Source organism: Oncorhynchus mykiss, chromosome 6, assembly GCF_013265735.2.
Source record: "Oncorhynchus mykiss isolate Arlee chromosome 6, USDA_OmykA_1.1, whole genome shotgun sequence".
NCBI classification, from domain to species: Eukaryota; Metazoa; Chordata; class Actinopteri; order Salmoniformes; family Salmonidae; genus Oncorhynchus; species Oncorhynchus mykiss.
The window spans coordinates 63,157,369-63,176,554 of NC_048570.1; the positions used below are offsets into that span (position 1 = coordinate 63,157,369).

The window sequence follows — 19,186 nt, forward strand, 5'->3', positions numbered from 1 at the left end:
ATGCTGGCCCAGGAGTGTGAAGGTGAACGGAAAGGCTCTGGAGCAACGAACCGCCCTTGCTCTCTCTGCATGGCCGGTTCCCCTCTCACCACTGGGATTCTCTGCCTCTAACCCTATTACAGGGGCTGAGTCACTGGCTTACTGGTGCTCTTTCATGCCATCCCTAGGAGGGGTGCGTCACTTGAGTGGGTTGAGTCACTGACGTGATCTTCCTGTCTGGGTTGGAGCCCCCCCCTTGGGTTGTGCCGTGGCGGAGATATTTGTGGGCTATACTCGGCCTTGTCTCAGGATGGTAAGTTGGTGGTTGAAGATATCCCTCTGGTGGTGTGGGGGCTGTGCTTTGGCAAAGTGGGTGGGGTTATATCCTTATATCCTTCCTGTCATCGGATGGGGCCAGTGTCTCCTGACCCCTCCTGTCTCAGCCTCCAGTATTTATGCTGCAGTAGTTTGTGTCGGGGGGCTAGGGTCAGTTTGTTATATCTGGAGTACTTCTCCTGTCATATCCGGTGTCCTGTGTGAATTTAAGTATGCTCTCTCTAATTCTCTCTTTCTCTCGGAGGACCTGAGCCCTAGGACCATGCCTCAGGACTACCTGGCATGATGACTCCTTGCTGTCCCCAGTCCACCTGGCCGTGCTCCTGCTCCAGTTTCAACTCTTCTGCCTGCGGCTATGGAATCCTGACCTGTTCACCGGACGTGCTACCTGTCCCAGACCTGCTGTTTTCAACTCTCTAGAGACAGCAGGAGTGGTAGAGATACTCTTAATGATCGGCTATGAAAAGCCAACTGACATTTACTCCTGAGGTGCTGACTTGCTGCACCCTCGACAACTACTGTGATTATTATTATTTGACCATGCTGGTCATTTATGAACATTTGAACATCTTGGCCATGTTCTGTTATAATCTCCACCCGGCACAGCCAGAAGAGGACTGGCCACCCCTCATAGCCTGGTTCCTCTCTAGGTTTCTTCCTAGGTTTTGGCCTTTCTAGGGAGTTTTTCCTAGCCACCGTGCTTCTACACCTGCATTGTTTGCTGTTTGGGGTTTTAAGCTGGGTTTCTGTACAGCACTTTGAGATATCAGCTGATGTACGAAGGGCTATATAAAGACATTTGATTTGATTAGCTTTTAAAAGAGGATAATTAACTGTATTTTCTCTGTGTATTGTTTTGCTATCTTGTCTGTGTAATTCAAGGACAAGTTGACTGAGTGTGATCTTGGAGGGAAGACACTGTGCTGAAAATATAAATATAAACAGCAACTGTCAGGCCCATTGACTGTTGTATTATTCATTACATGAGCTTGAAGCCACAACAGACAGTGAAGTCATATGTTTGTCCCAGTCCATTAACAGTCAGCACGCCATTTTAATATAGCCTTATGGGTTTGTAGGTATGTGGACTCCATACCACACAAATGCATTATAAGCCAAGACAAACATGGACATGCCAGGGGGAATGCTTTGACGTTGCCAGATTATCCAAATCGGAAAGAAGAATGACCTTGTGATATTGCTATGAGATTGAGTGTGTGCATTTATATGAAGTTCATTTATATGTTGTTAACAATTATGTGGTAAGTCATTAATCGTTCACCACCCCAATATTACATCTAGTGATTGAAGAAGTGTTTTACCTGGCTATGTGGATCTACCGTTGACTGCAAACTGTTGTTATTTTATTGTGATAAATTATAAATTATTATGATTGGGTGAAGCAGCCATGCATGCTCAGTGCTTACACATGAAGTGCAGTGATAGTGGAGGGGGGAATTGACTGGGATGGTGCCTCCCTGAGGGCTACGGTAGGGCCGTGGCAGGATGTGACCCATGCCAGGGCCCCTAAGCGATATGCTGCTACCTCATCTACTGGAGCTGGGCTGACGGTCGCCAGCGTATGCTCTCTGCTCCACAAGGGCATGGACTCTGGCGGGGGATTAAGAGTGCACTGCTAGTGGTGGAAGAATGAGAGAGGAACAGAGTAGAGAGGGGAGAAAGGAGAGAAAGGGGAGAAAGGAGAGAAAGGGGGAAGAGGAGAGAGAGTGGGGGGAGAGGAGAGAGCGAGTGGGGGGAGAGGAGAGAGCGAGTAGGGGAGGGAGAGAGTGCCCAAACAAGGAAGCCAGGGGAAAGAATACAAGCCACAGAGAGAGAGAGAGCTCGGTAAGGGTTAGATCACGTGTCAAACTCATTCCACAGAGGGCCAAGTGTCTGCAGGTTATCCCTCCACCCTTGTACTTGATAGATTAATTAAGGTCACTAATTAGTTAGGAACTCCCTCACCTGGTTGTCTAGGTCTTTATTGAAAGGAAAAAAACAAAAACCCGCAGACACTTGGGAATCGAATTTGACACCCCTGGGCTAGACGTTGTTAACTGTGAAGTTGTTGACTGTGGAGTTACTGCAAAATGACTGACTGAGGGAGAAAAAAAGAGCTAGGCAGTGCCTAATTTGTAAATCAGGAGTTGCCGGAACAAGTGAGCACGAGAGGGGGGTGACCTGGGGAGCTCTGAGTAACCGGAATGCATGAGAAAAAAATATAACCTTTATAAGAAAGCATTGCATGCATATCATCACATTTAATAGTGGCATAGAGCAGTAAGTAGAGGCATTTACAGAAGTTGCCCACATGGGAAAAAAGGTGCCTAGGGTCCAAAAAATTGTTGGCCTATTTATAAACGCATTTAATGCAATTCTACGTCATTTTACGATTAGAGATTTTGGCACAATCTTTTTTAATGCTGCGTTCAAAACAACTGTGAACTCAGAGCTGGGAAATCTACTACTTCTGACTTTAGTGCGTTCAAGACAACTGTGAAATTGGGGGAAAAACGAGCTGACTGGGAACATTTGTTTTTGAATGTCATCCAATTTGAAATTCCACGTGGGGAACTCTGGCCTCTTCTAGAGCTCTGACTTTCCGACCTGAAGATCACTGACATCATGATTCAGCTTACTTTTTTTTAGAGTTCCAAGTTGTCTTGAAAGCACAACATGATCGAAATGACAGGCAATTTAGACACTGACAAACTGAGATTAATGAAAACGACTTTGAATCCATCAATTGCCTAGGTGTGTGGAGACAATTGTATGTTACAAAATGAGGAGTACATTATAGTCCTAAAAAGGCTATGTGCTAGTGTCGAAAGCCTCTCCCACTTTCTCTCATTATACTTTATAAAACATTTTTTTGGAAGACAAGTTGATCAAATATTTTGGTAGCCTACAGCTGACAGACTAGTGAATTGTCTTTTCAGCAGGAGCCATTTGCTTTCCAACCTGTGTTTTCCCACGATTGTAGACTATTTGAAATATTGGGAAAGGCCAGTTTTGTCTGCAAACTGTTTGTTCGCGGACATATTTGTTGCACGTTCCTGACGGCTATGCCTTATCTTTGGGCTACACTTCACAGCTAGGCTATTTTTTAAATAAGATATTTACGGTGTAGAAGGCTATTCTGAATTATTTAATTTATTTCTGAACAGACAGCGGTAACTATAACTTTGGCAAATGTATTTCAACCCTTTGCGCGGAGGTAGAGGTACCGGATCAGGCCAAAACGAAACTGTCCAAGGCGGAGAGGTGCCAGATCCTGTTCCGGTAGGATCCGGCTAAAATTAAGCACTGGAGTGAGGAATGGAGAGAGGGGAAGTGCTGAGCGATTAACCGAAATTTCGTTTTTTCCTCGGGTTATTCAACAACTAATTGACCGATATCGGTTCAATGACTTGAATTCCATTTAGTTCGTTATTTTTGTGATCCCAACGCGTCGTTTCTCTAGAGAGAAATCAAATCATTCACAAGAGAAATCAAGTCAAGAACTTTGTGGGACAGTGGGCTGAAGGGAGTTGTAGTTTTCATTAACCAAATATTCAACCTAGTTCAGCGCAGAAATGTCGGAATTAACTACATTAACCACGTTTTCATATACAGTTTTTAATTTGTTCGTTCGACATGGGATAGTTTTGTGTCCGTAAAATTATTTATGGGAGAAATGGCGGTGGAAACGCCTTTATGCTCAAATATTTATGTAATTTCCATCATATCGAAGTAAACTTGTCACGCGATTATATTGTGTGTGGCCCTCCCACTACGACTCAGGAAACCATGCAGTTTATTAGGCAACAGATTCAATATATTATGATGCATTTCACAGTGTTGAAAGTGCACGGTGGTGAGCTCGGTGCTCCTTTCCAATAAATATCGAGGGTCTTATTCTGGTGACACGATGCTCAACTGCCATTTGACAAATACAAATATTCTAGATCATATCCAAAGTAATTGAATCATGTGTACTAGCCAGTGGCAACCCGTCATTCAGGGCAGGTGGGGCAGATGCATTGTCTGAGTGTTGGAATAAAAAAAACAGGAACATTGTACCATCTGGTTTGCTTAATATAAGTAATTTGAAATTATTTTTACTTTAGCAATTCCATTTATTTTTGATACTTGAGTATATTTAAAACCAAATACTTTTAGATTTTTACTCCCGAGTAGCGAGTAGCGCAGCGGTCTAAGGCACTGTATCTCAGTGCAAGAAGTGTCACTACAGTCCCTGGTTTGAATCCAGGCTGTATCACATCCGGCCGTGATTGAGAGTCCCATAGGGTGGCACATAATTGGCCCAGCGTCATCCGGTTTTGACCAGGGTCAAAATAATAAATATTTGTTCTTAACTGACTTTCCTAGTAAAATTAAAATCTAATTACTGAAGTCGTATTTTACTGGGTGACTTTCACTTTTACTTCAGTCATTTTCTATTAAGGTATCTTTACTTTTACTCAAGTATGACAATTGAGTACATTTTCCACCACTGCAAGCTGGCTGTTCTTTCCAGCTCGGACAGAGATACACTTTTACGCCTGCTATTTTAGGTTAGATACACACAGACCACATAAACCACATGAGAGATGTACAGACACAACAACGAGAGAGGGATAGACAGTTTGTGAAAGTATGCCTTATCTCAGCCTGGTCTCATAGACTAGATGTAACATAGTAAATGTAAATCCGGGACCTCCAAATTAGTATGATGTTTTATGTTTGGTATGGTTACATAAGACAAGGTTAATTATGGCAAAAACAAAAGTTAGGTGGTTGGTCGGGGTGGATGGGTCTAGCTACCCAAAGGTTGCGTATTTGAATCTGATCATGTACAAATGTAACAGTTTTGCTAATTAGCAACTACTTTTTAGTAGTTAGCTAAACCTTCCCCTAACCTTATCCCTTTAACCAAACTCCTAACCTTAACCCTAACAATAACCCCTAACCCTATCCTCTAGCTTAGCTAACGTTAGCCACATAGTTAATGTTAGTGTTAGCCACCTAGCTAACGTTAGCCACAACAAATTTGAAGTTTTGCAAATTCAAATACATATTGTATTATTTGCAATTCATAACATATTGTACAAATTGCAATTAGCAACATATAATATGAATTGTAATTCGTAACATCATACTACATTGAACAAAAATATAAACTCAACATGTAAAGTGTTGGTCCCATGTTTCATGAGCTGAAATAAAATATCCCAGAAAGGTTCCATAAAGCTTATTTCTCTCACATTTTGTTTACATCCTTGTTAGTGAGCATTTCTCTTTTGCCAAGATAATCCATCCACCTGACAGGTGGGGCATATCAAAAAGCTGAATAAATAGCGTGATCATTACACAGGTGCACCTTGTGCTGGGGACAATAAAAGGCCACTCTAAAATGTGCAGTTTTGTCACACAACACAATGCCACAGATGTCTCAAGTTTTGAGGGAGCGTGCTGACTGCAAGAATGTCCACCAAAGCTGTTGCCAGATAATTTAATGTTAATTTCTCTACCAGAAGCCGCCTCCAACGTTGTTTTAAAGGATTTGGCAGTACGACCAACCGGCCTCTCAACCACAGACCACATGTAAGGCGTTGTGTGGGCGAGCGGTTCGCTGATGTCAACGTTGTGAACATAGTGCCCCATGGTGGCGGTGGGGTTATGGTATGGGTAGGCATAAAATACAGACAACGAACACAATTTTATCGATGGCAATTTGAATGCTCATAAATACCGTGATTCTGAGGCCCATAATGAGGTCAATATTGTTTTATGTATCTATGACCAACAGATGCATATCTGTGTTCCCAGTCATGTGAAATCCATAGATTAGGGTCTAATGAATGTATTTAAATTGACTGATTTCCTCATATGAACTGTAACTCAGTAAAATCTTTGAAATTGTTGCACATTGCATTTATATTTTTGTTCAGTATGATTGAAATGTCCCAGATTTCGTTTACTAAGTTACATCTACCCCCCCAGGCCAGGTTGGTTATCTACTTTGAAGAGCAAGTCAAATTATTTTGTCAGACAACTTTGCAACTTACTTAGGCAGGCTTTCCAAGCTGAATAGGATGACTAAAGACAGTACAATATGGGAAGAACAGAGATAACGTTGTCTGGCTAGCTGCTACTGCCTGAGCAGAGATGAGAGGATGACTTTAAGGAATTAAAAATAATAAAGCCATCAAATAAAAACTAAGTAATATACACAAGTGAAATATTGTAATATTTCATAGTAATCTCCTATTTTTCTATTGATGTCTACCAAATGTGGACCTGACAGAAAAAAATGTGAATGTTCACTGTTGTTGGCTTCAGAATTTCCATGAAAAAGCTCTAAAATCATTTGAATGCCATTATTTCATCATGCATTTAATGTTAAAAAAATTATCGTAAACAAAATTTAAAAAAATAGAAAATTGTGAACCGAAACCGAATCCGAATCGACCTCAAAAAACACTTATCGCTCAGCACTAGTTCCACGTAGAACCCTCTGTGGAAATGGTTCTACATGGAACCCGAAAAGTTTCTATCAGGAACCAAAAGGGTTTTACTTAGAACCAAAAAGGTTTAGTCAAATGGTTCTCTTATGGGGACAGATAGCACCTTTTTATATGAGTGTAGAGAGTGCACAAGACATAAGGCATATAAGTCGCTTGGAGTGGTGAGAGACAGAAGGGGGAGGGGATGTGGGGGAAAGAGACTGGGAGAGAGAAGCTGCTGTGTGTGGACTGTGGCTTGCAGCTGCAATTGTGGAAGAGCGAGAAAGCGTGCTCATGTGAGAGAGACTCAGAGACTACCAGAGAGAGAGAGAGAGAGAGAGAGAGAGAAAGCAAAAGAGGGTGAGAGAGAGACAGACAGAGATAGAGAAGGCTGAAACACAGAGAGTGAAGTAAATAAAGAATGCAAGAAAGACTGTACAGTGACGCAGTGCTTCTCTGTCTACTTTAGGTGTACGAATTCTGTAGAGGCAGTGTGATACAAGGACTATACATTTCCTGTCTCCTATCAGCCGGATTTACTCCGAAAAGGACATCAATGACCATTGGACCATATACTTCTCCACAATATTGCAGGCACTAAAGGTGGACTTTTAGTGCAGTGACAATGCAGGTGAGATTCTCTTGATTGTTTATATACTGTTTGTGTGTTCAACTGCATGTTGTACTGAAATTATAGTGTTTGGTTTGCTAGACTCGAAGTAAGCCTTTTGATTGAAATTAATCACTTGTGGTGCATGGCATTTCTATCTGTTTATAATCGGGAAAACTGAATATCTACCAGATGCTGAGTTATGTATATTTCATGCGCTTGCAGACTGTATGTTATGTTTGCAGTAAAAAAAAAAATATTCCACAGCTTCTGTCTGAAGCCATATGATCTGTCGACAGAAGCTGTGTTGTTTAGTTTAATTGTGGTAATGAGCTGTTGCTATGCATTTATTTATAATCTGAGATATATTTGATATGGCTTCCAGGTTAAAAACAAAAAAACAAAGATGTGCTTTGGAAAGTGAACTTTTATGATTGAGTGTAGAGAACAATGACGTACTGTATCTCTGTATCGCTCTTCTTTCCATTCTCTCATACCGTACACACAGATACAGTCACACTCACAGTATGTGTTGCTTTTGTTCATTAAGTCCTGTGCTGCTGTCTCTCCCTAGAGCTGTAGACAGCAGGACAGTTGATGGAGTAACGTGCTCTGGGTGGGGTGCCTGTTCGTTAGATGAGTGTGATTGAGACCACAGTATATTGACAGGGAGTAGAACAATGAGACTACTGTACATGATTAACAAACACAACAAAGATCAACAGAGCAAGCGGGGAGTTACCTATAGATCAACGGATAGCTAGATTCAGGAATAAAGCGCTTTTCACAATGCTCTTCACACATCCTGTAACAGCAAAATAAAATGGATTGATAGAGAAAGTAAGAGGTAGATGAGAGAAGGTGTGGAAAGGGAAGGCTGGGAAGAGATGTGCAGTATGGGGAGTCTTCATAGATTGGGTGGACTTTGGAGAAGGGTAGAAAGGAGAAAAGGAGGAGAGGGAGTGTGAGAGAGATGAAGGAGTCACTGCTGTGTTCTAGTACAGCTAGGCCATGACAGTAAAGACAGCCCTGGCTTGGGGGGACATCGAGTAGAGATGGCCAGTCCATTATTCCTGCTCCAGGGTGGGAGCCCTGACCTAGCCCCTAATCCAACAGCCTTCTCCACGCCTTGCCTCTCACCCAAGGAGACCGCCACACAAACAAATATACATCCACTGCATGTATGACAAACACGTGGTCAGCCCCGTGGTCAGTCAGCCCTCCTTACCCAGCTAGCTACCACTGCTCCTCAAAGGTTCACCACACACTTCTGCCTACCACTTAGGCATTTCACTTTGCACAGACGCCTGTATATCCATTTTAATTTGTATCAAGGACATTTGTTCGTCTATTGTTATACTGCTTCTCCTTTGTCATTTGCATTGGTTTGGAGTTTGTGAGATTTTTGTTTTGTTGTAAAACTAAAAGATTGCGTGGATGAAGTCATGTCTTGCTGTGAGGATCAGTTGTGTATTTGTTGTGACAGTGTCCCCCACAGCCTCAGGCATTGCTATGGGCACACAGGGGACATTTCCGCCTGTCATCTCCACTTTAGTTACAACCAGACGGTTAACAAGGGTACAGATCTTGTACCTCCCCGAAGCTCAAAAGATAAATCTGTATGCCATCAAACAAAATGCTTCTGTTCTTTCGTTCAGCATTTTTATTTCAAGTCTTAGTCGTGCTTAATCCTCATATAATTGGAGATGGAATGCTTAGTGTAAGGCTCAGTTTAATTTATAATAATAGCTGTAATCAGATTTTCTCTATCCCCACCATTTTGATTTGGTCCACTCAGGGATCTTACCGGCTATAAATCTCAGTTATGTGCAGTGGTGGGAAAAGTAATGAATTGTCATCCTTGAGTAAAAGTAAAAATACCTTTTTTAATAAAAAATTACTCAAGTAAAAGGGAAAGTAAAAGTCTAAAAGTATTTGGTTTTAAATATCAAAAGTAAATGTAATTGTTAAAATATACTTAAGTATTAAAAGTACAAGTATAAATAATTTCACATTCCTTATATTAAGCAAACCAGACAGCACATTTTTTTTTAATGCCTTTTTTTTACAGATAGCCAGGGGCACACTCCAACACTCGAACACCATTTAAAAACAAGGCATTTGTGTTTAGTGAGTCTGCCAGAGGCAGAAGGGATGACCAGGGATGTTCTCTTGATAAGTGTGTGAATTTGACCTTTTTCCTGTCTTGCTAAGCGTTCAAAACGTAACAAGTACTTCTGGGTGTTAGGAAAAATGTATGGAGTAAAAAGTACATTATTTTCTTTAGGAAGTTAGCGAAGTAGAAGTAAAAATGGTCAAATATAAACAGTAAAGTACAGATACCTCAAAAAATGACTTAAGTAGAACTTGTAAGTATTTTTACTTGAGTACTTTACACCACTGGTTATGTGTCATTATATAAGACCATTACATATTGCAAGTTGAGCTTCCACCTCCCATTATGGCCTGAAGAGTAAATTGCTACTCTTAGTTGAGCTATTTAGTCATGGTGATTGGTCTATAGGCATGGTCCATAATGAACAAAACAATGCAGCCTCTCTGTCCATGTTGGATTCATTAGCTTCATTCAGCCTGTTGCACACACACATACATACGTCTGTGTTCGAAGATTGCATGGAGAGAAAAAAAACATTTGAATGTGCCCGTGAAGGTTAAGGGCTCCATTATTTTGTGTGCATTATCTTAAACATGTGAGGCGTGTCACTTAGGCTGGTCCTGCTGGGACATATCGGTAGTTCCCATGGCACTCATCCTCGATGTTAATAAAAAAATGCACTCTGGTTTGTGAGGTGAACTAACCTTCCTACCTGGCTTGCAGAGACAAGGTGCTCTCAATTTAACCTTTTATTTTGACTAGGCAAGCCAGTTAAGAACAAATTCTTATTTACAATGACAGCCTACCAGGGAACAGTGGGTTAACTGCCTTATTCAGGGCAGAATGACAGATTTTTACCTTGTCAGCTCAGGGATTCGATCCAGCAACCTTTTGGTTACTGGCACAACGCGCTAACCACTAGGCTACCTGACGCCCCAAATAAACTAGATGTAATTAGCTTGAAGAATACTGTCAGTCCCTGGAGAACCCTTGATCTGTGTCCCTAACGTAAGATGAAGTGGGAGTGCTGCTGCCTGAGGAGCTGCAGCTGCAGTCAATATTAACTGGGCTATTTTTACCCCATTTTGTTTTTCCACTAAATTGGTCTTTTAACCCAAATATATATGAATTCTAGTCAATGGACACAATAAGCAAAAATGTGTGAGATGTTTGAAATGATTCCCTTAGTTTTGGGCAATGATAATGTTTGAAATGATTCCCTTAGTTTTGGGCAATGATAACTAGGACTGTAAATGTAGGAGAATTGTGAGTTGTTTTCACTCAGTCGGATTCACAATTGTTCTTTTACACATTTCCACATTCACTTTTTTTTTTACTGTTTTCTTGCTTTCTGCTCACTGCAGTCAGTGTAAAAATCCATGGTCTTGTTGCGCTGATCTGTCAGTGTTCCCTCCAATCGCCTTTTTCTTGCTAGATGTCTGTCTCTCTTGACATCTTCATGCACACCAGTCAAGGGGATATTGTGTAGGAGATTGAAAGGCTTTTATTTGTCATCTGAAACCAAAATCTGGTTCTGAATATTGAGTACTCTTGAAAATGTTACGCAATAACAAGATTTAGAAGGAACATTTGGAACATTATATTATTTTATACTAATGCAAGTGCTCAGAGGAAGAGATTTTGTTTAACAAGTAATAAAAGAATACTCTAGCATCCTCCCCTTGCGAGGATAACAGCACAGCCTTAAACATTTTTTGGAGAACACATTGGGAGTGATCTTAGACGACTCCTCCATACAGAATATTTCCAGGTCCTTGATATCCTTCGTCTGCGTTTATCGACTGCCCTCTTCAATTCAAACCACAGGTTTTCAATGGGGATCAAATCCTGAGACGGCCATTTCAAAATGTTTATTTTGTGGTCAATTAACCATTTTTTTTTTGATTTTGATGTCTGCTTGGGGTTATTGTCTTGATAAAAGATCCACTTGCGGCAAAGTTTCAAGATGCCTCCCAATGTGTTCTCCAACCTTCTAAAAGATTTTCAAAAAAAGCTGTGTCGTTATACCTGTATTGAAAACAGGGGATTCAGGAGAAAGATATGATCCCATATTGATGTCACCTGTTAAATCCACTTCCATCCATGTATATGAGAGAGAGGAGACAGGTTAAAGAAGGATGTTTAAGCCTTGAGACAATCGAGACGTATTGTGTATGTGTGCCTTTCGGAGGGTGAATGGGCAGGACAAAAGGACATCCAGCCAACTTGACACAACTGTGGGAAGCATTTGAGTCGACATGGCCAGCACCCGTTTGGAAAGATTTTGACACCTTGTAGAGTCCATGCTCCAACGCATTAAGGCTGTTCTAAGGGCAAAAGGGGGCGGGGGGATCCAACAACTGAAAAAACACATTTTGCCCAAGGGATCCGTGGAAGTTTAGAGGGTGTAATACAATGTAATATTATTAATCTACAATTTATGTTATTAAACCTTGGGCAACATGGGCCTATTGGTATCCACAGTACACCACCTATTACACATTTTTCATCTCAATACTTCAATACTATATTTTTTTTTTTTACATAAATGCACTGTGATTTAAATAAATTGTTCAGTGAAAATCAAACTTTTAAAAGTTGATGTTCTGTTAACTCATACCCAAATAATTTTGACTATACTCGTATTTGTGGCCGACGCATTAATTGGAGACAAAATACTTTAAAAAAGCCACCTCAAACTTGTATCTCAAACAGACCTTTTCAAAAATGCTTTTTAAATGTGATTTAAACATAATCGGTTCAAGGACATACATCTGGTGTATTAGAAGCATTTATTGGTACCATGATTGACTTTTTATTTATTTCACTATTATGGGCGATCCTGTTTTCTGATCACAATGCCTGCAGTGGCGTGGTCGGCCTTGAACTTCCATGGCTTCAATGAGAGGTGGCAGTCTGTCACGTCTACTCCTGCTCCTCCCCTCTGGTGTTCGACGTCGCCAGTATACTAACCACTGGTCCTGGGATCCATCATTACGCACACCTGGCATCAATCATTACAAGCACCTGCACGTTGACATGAGGCACACTTGGACTCAATTACCTTACTTATTACCAGCCCTATATCTGGCACTCCCTTAGGTTCCTTCCCCAGTCAGTATTGATCCTGTGTTCATGCAAAGACGCTACTGTTATTTTGTCTCGTTTGATGTATTATTAAACGGTTCACCTGCTTCTTGACTCACAGCGTCTTTGTTACACAGTCGTTTTCTCTCTGCCTCATGACAACGTGTAGAACTGCAGGATATTAGCTTTTTTTCCCCTCCAAGAGGAGGACCTTTAAAATGTTCCTTCCCAGGGCCCGAGACTTGGTTTGTCTGGCCTTGCACACGAAATCATGGTAAAACTCCTTAATGATATTTTTATCTCACTCGAGTTGTGTTCTGATTATGAGGGGGTCAGTGAAGGATTTGCTAATACAAAAAAGTTTGAGAACCCCTGGGATAGTGGTTAGAGAAGGGTTAGCCAACATGCTAAGTAGTTGCAAAATAGCTAAAAAAGTAGTAAGTAGTTGCAAAGTAAAAAAAGTAACCATCCTTTTTAATTTTCACATGTAGCGAGCGAAGCGTTCGTGTTGTCCAACAAACATGCGTAGTAGCTGAGTCAGACAATATCGTTTTCATGCATCTAATTAGCCTATTTCTCAGTGACAGTTAGGTGAATCAGTGAGTGAGTTGTTCTTGATGGATAAACAAAAGGCAAGATCAAGTGGTGAACAAAAACTCCACCAAAAAAAAGCTTTATCTGATCAAGCCCGTGCCACATTACAGACAATAACCACGTCAGCAAAGCTACCACCTCGTCCTCGACTGACGAAACACAATCGCAGGTGGAAGCTAGTAGACCTAGTCATGCAGCAGCTAACACTAAAGCTTCCCAGTCCCCACAGAGATCTCACTGCCCGGGCCTGGCAATGACAGTGGCCTTGCTTCTCCTCTTCTTCCTCCTCTCAAGAATAGTGACAGTTCCTCTAGAGAGAGTACCAGTCCTCCTCTTCTCCCAGAAAACCAAGCTGATGACTGTCACTGACCCAGCAGCGCTCATGAGAGTGACCCCCCCCCCCCCCCCCCCCTTCTGTATACACTGGTAAAAGCCTATGAGTGATGAGACTGATAGCCCACGACAGCTAGCCCCGAGTTCCAATGTGTAATATAAATAGGCTACCAGCTAAATACTGTATATAGCTATAGATATGCTAGTAGGCTTGACTGCATTGTCTGCATAATGAAACAAGCCCTAGTAAGCTATTGTTTTGACAATGGACTGATTATTTGGCATTAATAGACTGGTTTTATGGAGCACAAACTTTATATCCATACTGCGAGAGAGTGCAATGATGGCTGGTAGGCTATAGTCCTACAGGAAAGTTGTATATTCTAAAAAATATATTTTGGGTACTGATTTAGTATGTTGTTGCATCACATTTATTTTACAATCTGAAATGTTTGAATTTTCCACTTTAATTACTGAACAAGTAAATGCATTATTGCCGCCAGCCAGCATTCGAAATAGCAGCATTGCGACACCGTAGGCCTATAGCTTCATGAAACATAAACGTTAGACTTAACATGAGAAAATGAGGACCAAATAAAAATAAACATGCATCCATTCAGGCAAAGCTACAGGCTACTAGAAGCACTAGCACCACATAATCTGAAAGGGGGGGGGGGGGGGGGGCAACTCTGACTTTGCTGGGGGTCCAGAGAAACTGCGCTACGCCAGTGAACATAACATAACATACTGGACTTATTTGAGTGTCACAAATTTACATTTACTATGTTACGTCTAGTCTTTGAGGCCAGGCTGTTATTTTAGTCTTTTTTTCTCATTTTTATTAAGGGTGCCAATAATTTTGGACCTGATTGTATATGGCAGTGAAACAAAACAACATATCTCACAAATTCCCTAATCAAGCATTGTGATGTGCATTGAATATGATGTGCCTATGACAAATTTACAGTACAGTGCAACAAAGTTTCTATTGTCACGTACACAAGCACAGTGAAATGGCGTTCTTGCCTGCTCTTTCCCAACAATGCAGTAATGAATCAGAAGTACTATAAAAAATAAACACCATACATAAACCTGTGGGGTACACTGTGTACTTACAATGATTTAGGAAGTATACAGTACATGTAGTTTCCTTTGAATACATCATGATTGCCCATTTTGCAGTATATTCAACACCTCAAAGGCAAGCAAATTTCTTTATTGTTGTGTAATAATAGAGGTTGTCCGTTGATGGGGATTTGTGAGGTGTCGTTAGTAGTGTCCATCTGCAGAACATACTGTATGCCAACTGCCAAAATAAAGGAAACACCAACATAAAGCGTCTCAATAGGGCCACCACGAGCCTCCAGAACAGCTTCAATGTGCCTTGGCATAGTGTCTGGAACTCTATTGAAGGGTTGCGACACCAGTCTTCCACAAGAAATTCCATCATTTGCTGTTTTGTTGATGGTGGTAGAAAACGCTGTCTCAGGCGCTGCTCCAGAATCTCCCATAAGTGTTTAATTGGGTTGACATCAGGTGACTGAGACGCACACAAACCTTTTTCGGAAGCATCTGCTTTCAATAAACTTTGTATTCCTCATTTACTCAAGTGTTTCGTTTATTTTGGCAGTTACCTGTAGGTAATTTTAGGAAACATATAGCTAGATAGCACAGTAGGTGATATGAGTATTATCATGCAAATCAACTTTGTATTATGTGTTACATAGCAGTGTTTGTTGTTTTCCTTTGGACAGGTTTGATGGTTTACCTTGGTTTATAATGTTCCTGCTTGTTTCTCCAGGAGCATCTCTCAGTCCAGCACATGGGCACCAGGAGCACACATTTCTCCTAGTAGTGAGGTTTGTCCTGGGCCTCGTCCGGACTACCATGACTGACCTCCTGGCCAACCTGAGTGTTCCATGGGGCACACAGGCGATTGTGTGCCCCAACCTGACAGCAGCAGCCCTGGTTGTGCCGGGGTCAGGCAAGTCTCTGGCCCCCTTCTGCACCTTCTGCTGCTGTGGCCTGCTGAACCGTACCCTGGCCGTGGTGTTTATGGTCAGTCTGGCCTTCGCCATAGTGGTGGGCAACGTGGTCACGCTCACCGTCTTCATGCAGACAAGACAGGTCCGTACACCACAGGGATACCTCAAAGGTAAACAAACAAAAAACTCACTGATTCAGACTTGTTCATTCAGAATGAGCTCATTTACTCTCTAGAAATGCTGTTGATTTATGATAGGAGAGAATGGTAGTCACATGTCAGTTGCTTATGTTTACACACATGTGTGCAATATATTCACTGACATGGAAGAAGAACAACCTTTGGTGTTCTTGACACTGAAAGGTGAAATTCATTTAAATTCAAACACCTTTCTGGTTTAATGTTCTGTTTCTAGAGTCGCATGTTTGTTTATGTTGCCTGCTAGTTACATTTAACTTTTTAGTAGTTTAGCAGATACTCTTAACCATAATTGCTCCTGTAAGTCGCTCTGGATAAGTGCCTTGCTCAAGGGCACAACGGCAGATTTTTCACCAAGTCAGCTCAGGGATTCAAACCAGAGACCTTTCGGTTACTGGCCCAATGCTCTTAACTGCTAGGCCACCTGCCACCCTGTATTGGTTATATTGGCAGGATTAATTAAGACGGTCAGTGCTTGTTGTTTAGCAGAGAACTAAATCAATCTTCAATGCTGTTCAGTCACAATCAGGGATCCCTTTGTGCATTGCCTCAAAGGACGCAAAACCATTTCGACGCAGCACTGTAGATTTGTTTTCCATGGACTTGAATGTAAAATCAGCTTTTAGGACACAGGGATTTGTACCGTATGTGGTTGAGTGTGAACTGTGAATGACCTTTCTCTCCTGACAGTCTCTCTGGCCATAGCGGACATGATGGTTGGAGTGCTGGTGGTTCCTTTCTCTGTCTACACTGAGATCTCTCTGATGGTGACCAGCTCCTCTCCTGTCTGGTACCAGGGGGGCACTGACCCCTCCATGGGGGGCCTGGTGGGACCCTGGCAGCCCTGCATGCTGATTGGTCCAGTCTTCGCTGGCTGTACGTTTGTCTCCATCAGTACTATTTTCCTGATGACGGTAGAGCGCTGTGTGGCCATCTTATGGCCCCTACATAAGGACCACCTGGTGACACGGAGACGCACCCTGTTTCTCATCCTCTTCTCCTGGGCAGGCAGTTACCTTCTGGCCCTAGCCCCCCTCATCCTCAGCAACAACTTCACACTGGAGTACAGTGAGTGCAGCCGGATGTGTAACTATGTCCCCCTGTGGGATGGAGTCACTCTGCCCTCTGACGCCAACATCCTCCTACTGTTCCCCGTGTTTGACTTTACGCTGCTGGGCGGCACCCTGGTATTCAACATCCTGTCCTTCACCAGCATCCGCCGCTACACACGCAAACGTAAGCTCATGTCAGAGGGGAATGTGGGGGTCGAGGGAGGGGGAGGCGGCTGCCAACATAGACCCTCCTTCTCTGACATCAAGGCCGCCAAGACGATCAGCATTCTGACGTTTGCCTTCACGGCTTCCTTCACCCCCATCGCTGTGTTTGTGCTGGGCAACGTGGTGGGCTTCACCTGGTGCAACTTCTCCTTTGTAGCCTTCTGGATCCTGACTGGGAACAGCTGCTGTAATGTGATAATATACAGCGTGAGAGACCAGCGCTTCAGGAAAGGAGTGACTCTGCTTTTTCAGAGGGAGCATTCACCTACCCACGGGGAGAAAGGCGGAGCTACCCCCCCCACTCACCTTGTGACTACAACCCCACCTCCTTAAACTATTTTGAAAAGACAACCAGTGCCCTTTTCTTTAACTTTACTATGGAGAGAGGGATTTAATCAGCATTTAACTTCAGGTAAAAAAAATTCACTGTGTCTAAATAATGAAAGATAACTGTAGCTACCCTATGTGGGATCTAGTAGTTGCCAGCTATTCCCAGCATCATTTAAATCATATGACTCAAGCCGTCTCATTGGACTAGGTGAGATATCTGTGGGGGATATCTTAATAACATGCACTTTATCATAAGTCATAAGTAAGTAATGCATGGTTTTCATTTGTTTTGTGACCGTCCAGAAACATGTTAATTTTGCACAATTTTCTCTATAATAGCTTTTATTTTTGCTACAATACCACACTATATTCATGAGGATGGCGTAATCAAATGTGAGTGAATGAATTGTACGAATGTTTTGAATCTAAATGAAGAGAGATGTTGATGTTTTGTACAGTTATGGGCCATTCGACGGGTCTGTCATCTGTACTACACAGTAATGCATAATTATGGTTAGGAATATCATTCTCTTCAAGGTGATGTATCCTAAATAGGTACAGAAAGGTTTACATATGCAAGATCTTCTTTTGCATATTTGGATATTATTCTGCACACGGGCTATTAGTTTAATGAGCTCTGCCCCCAAACAAGACCAAATTAAATCTGAACCAATCATAGATGTCTTTGTTTCACAAGTTTAGACATCAAAGTACAGCACAGTACAATTCAGCACAGTAGAGTACAATACAGCACAGTAGAGTACAGTTCAGCACAGTAGAGTACAATACAGCACAGTAGAGTACAGTACAGCACAGTAGAGTACAATACAGCACAGTAGAGTACAATACAGCACAGTAGAGTACAATACAGCACAGTAGAGTACAGTACAGCACAGTAGAGTACAATACAGCACAGTAGAGTACAGTACAGCACAGTAGAGTACAATACAGTAGAGTAGAAATCAGTACAGTAGAGTACATTCTAGTGTACTCAACTGTAGTATGCTCTACTGTGTACTGTACAGTACTGTGCTGAACTGAACTATACTCTACTTTTCTTTACTGTACTGTGCTGTCCAAACTGTGATTTGTGACTACTATTTCAAGGCACAAGGCAATGTTTCTTAAACATACAGAAGGCAGATACATTTCTCCAAATGAAATATGTGTTGATATTAGTTGGCACACGGTCATTATTGTGTTTTGATGTATTCTGATGTCTTTTTCTGGTAGCTGTTTTCTAAGCCCCCTTTTCCAGAAAAAGGGTGACTCTGCTTATTCCTAATTTTTAGGACGGGAAAAAGTTTCAACAATATATATAGACTCTTAGTTTTCATTTGACATTCTCCTATTTTTTTGTACCTTTATTTAATTAGGCAAGTCGGTTAAGAACAAATTCTTATTTTCAATGACGGCCTAGTGGGTTAAACTGCCTGTTCAGGGGCAGAACGACAGATTTGTACCTTGTCAGCTTGGGGGTTTGAACTTGCAACCTTCCGGTTACTAGTCCAACGCTCTAACCACTAGCCTACCCTGCCGCCCCTATGACCTTCACATGTTGGTGTTCATGGGTCCTTTCACATAAAATGTACCTTATTCATCTCATGGATGCCAGTGTACACACGGAAAAATGAATATGAATGGTACAACAAGCAAAAATGAATACGAAGCATTATAAATTCACTGAAATAGACAAAACAATTCAGATGCCATATCTTATGTTTTGAGAGTGAACGGACCCACAAAGACAATCCTCTGTTTAAACGTTTCTGCTTAGATGCTGTAAAGTTACACAATCTATCTCTGAATATTCTCATACCATTATACGTATGTTGTTTATAAGATTATTATTAT

General features: G+C 41.7%; 1 protein-coding gene across 2 annotated transcripts; it reads left to right on the forward strand.

Annotated features, from left to right (window-relative positions):
- The first annotated feature begins 6,483 nt into the window (after nucleotides 1-6,483).
- Nucleotides 6,484-18,137, forward strand: LOC110526312 (trace amine-associated receptor 13c-like). 2 transcript variants are annotated; one of them, XM_036980657.1, is made up of 4 exons: nucleotides 6,497-7,163; nucleotides 7,273-7,434; nucleotides 15,345-15,698; nucleotides 16,416-18,137. In XM_036980657.1, exons 3-4 carry the CDS (start codon nucleotides 15,431-15,433, stop codon nucleotides 17,333-17,335), a joined length of 1,188 nt encoding a protein of 395 aa, XP_036836552.1. In that variant the 5' UTR covers nucleotides 6,497-7,163; nucleotides 7,273-7,434; nucleotides 15,345-15,430; the 3' UTR covers nucleotides 17,336-18,137. The 2 variants fall into 2 exon arrangements, 1 of the variants encoding a protein (XP_036836552.1); XR_005052190.1 differs by lacking the exons at nucleotides 15,345-15,698; nucleotides 16,416-18,137 and adding an exon at nucleotides 12,398-12,709 and having other exon boundaries at nucleotides 6,484-7,434.
- The last annotated feature ends 1,049 nt before the right edge of the window (nucleotides 18,138-19,186 follow it).

What these genes read in the sequence shown, in the direction of transcription:
- LOC110526312 (XM_036980657.1), top strand. Translation starts at nt 15,431, where the DNA reads ATGACTGACCTCCTGGCCAACCTGAGTGTTCCATGGGGCACACAGGCG. An exon ending in ACCACAGGGATACCTCAAAG is followed by an intron (nt 15,699 to 16,415) that starts GTAAACAAACAA and finishes CTCTCCTGACAG; the next exon opens with TCTCTCTGGCCATAGCGGAC.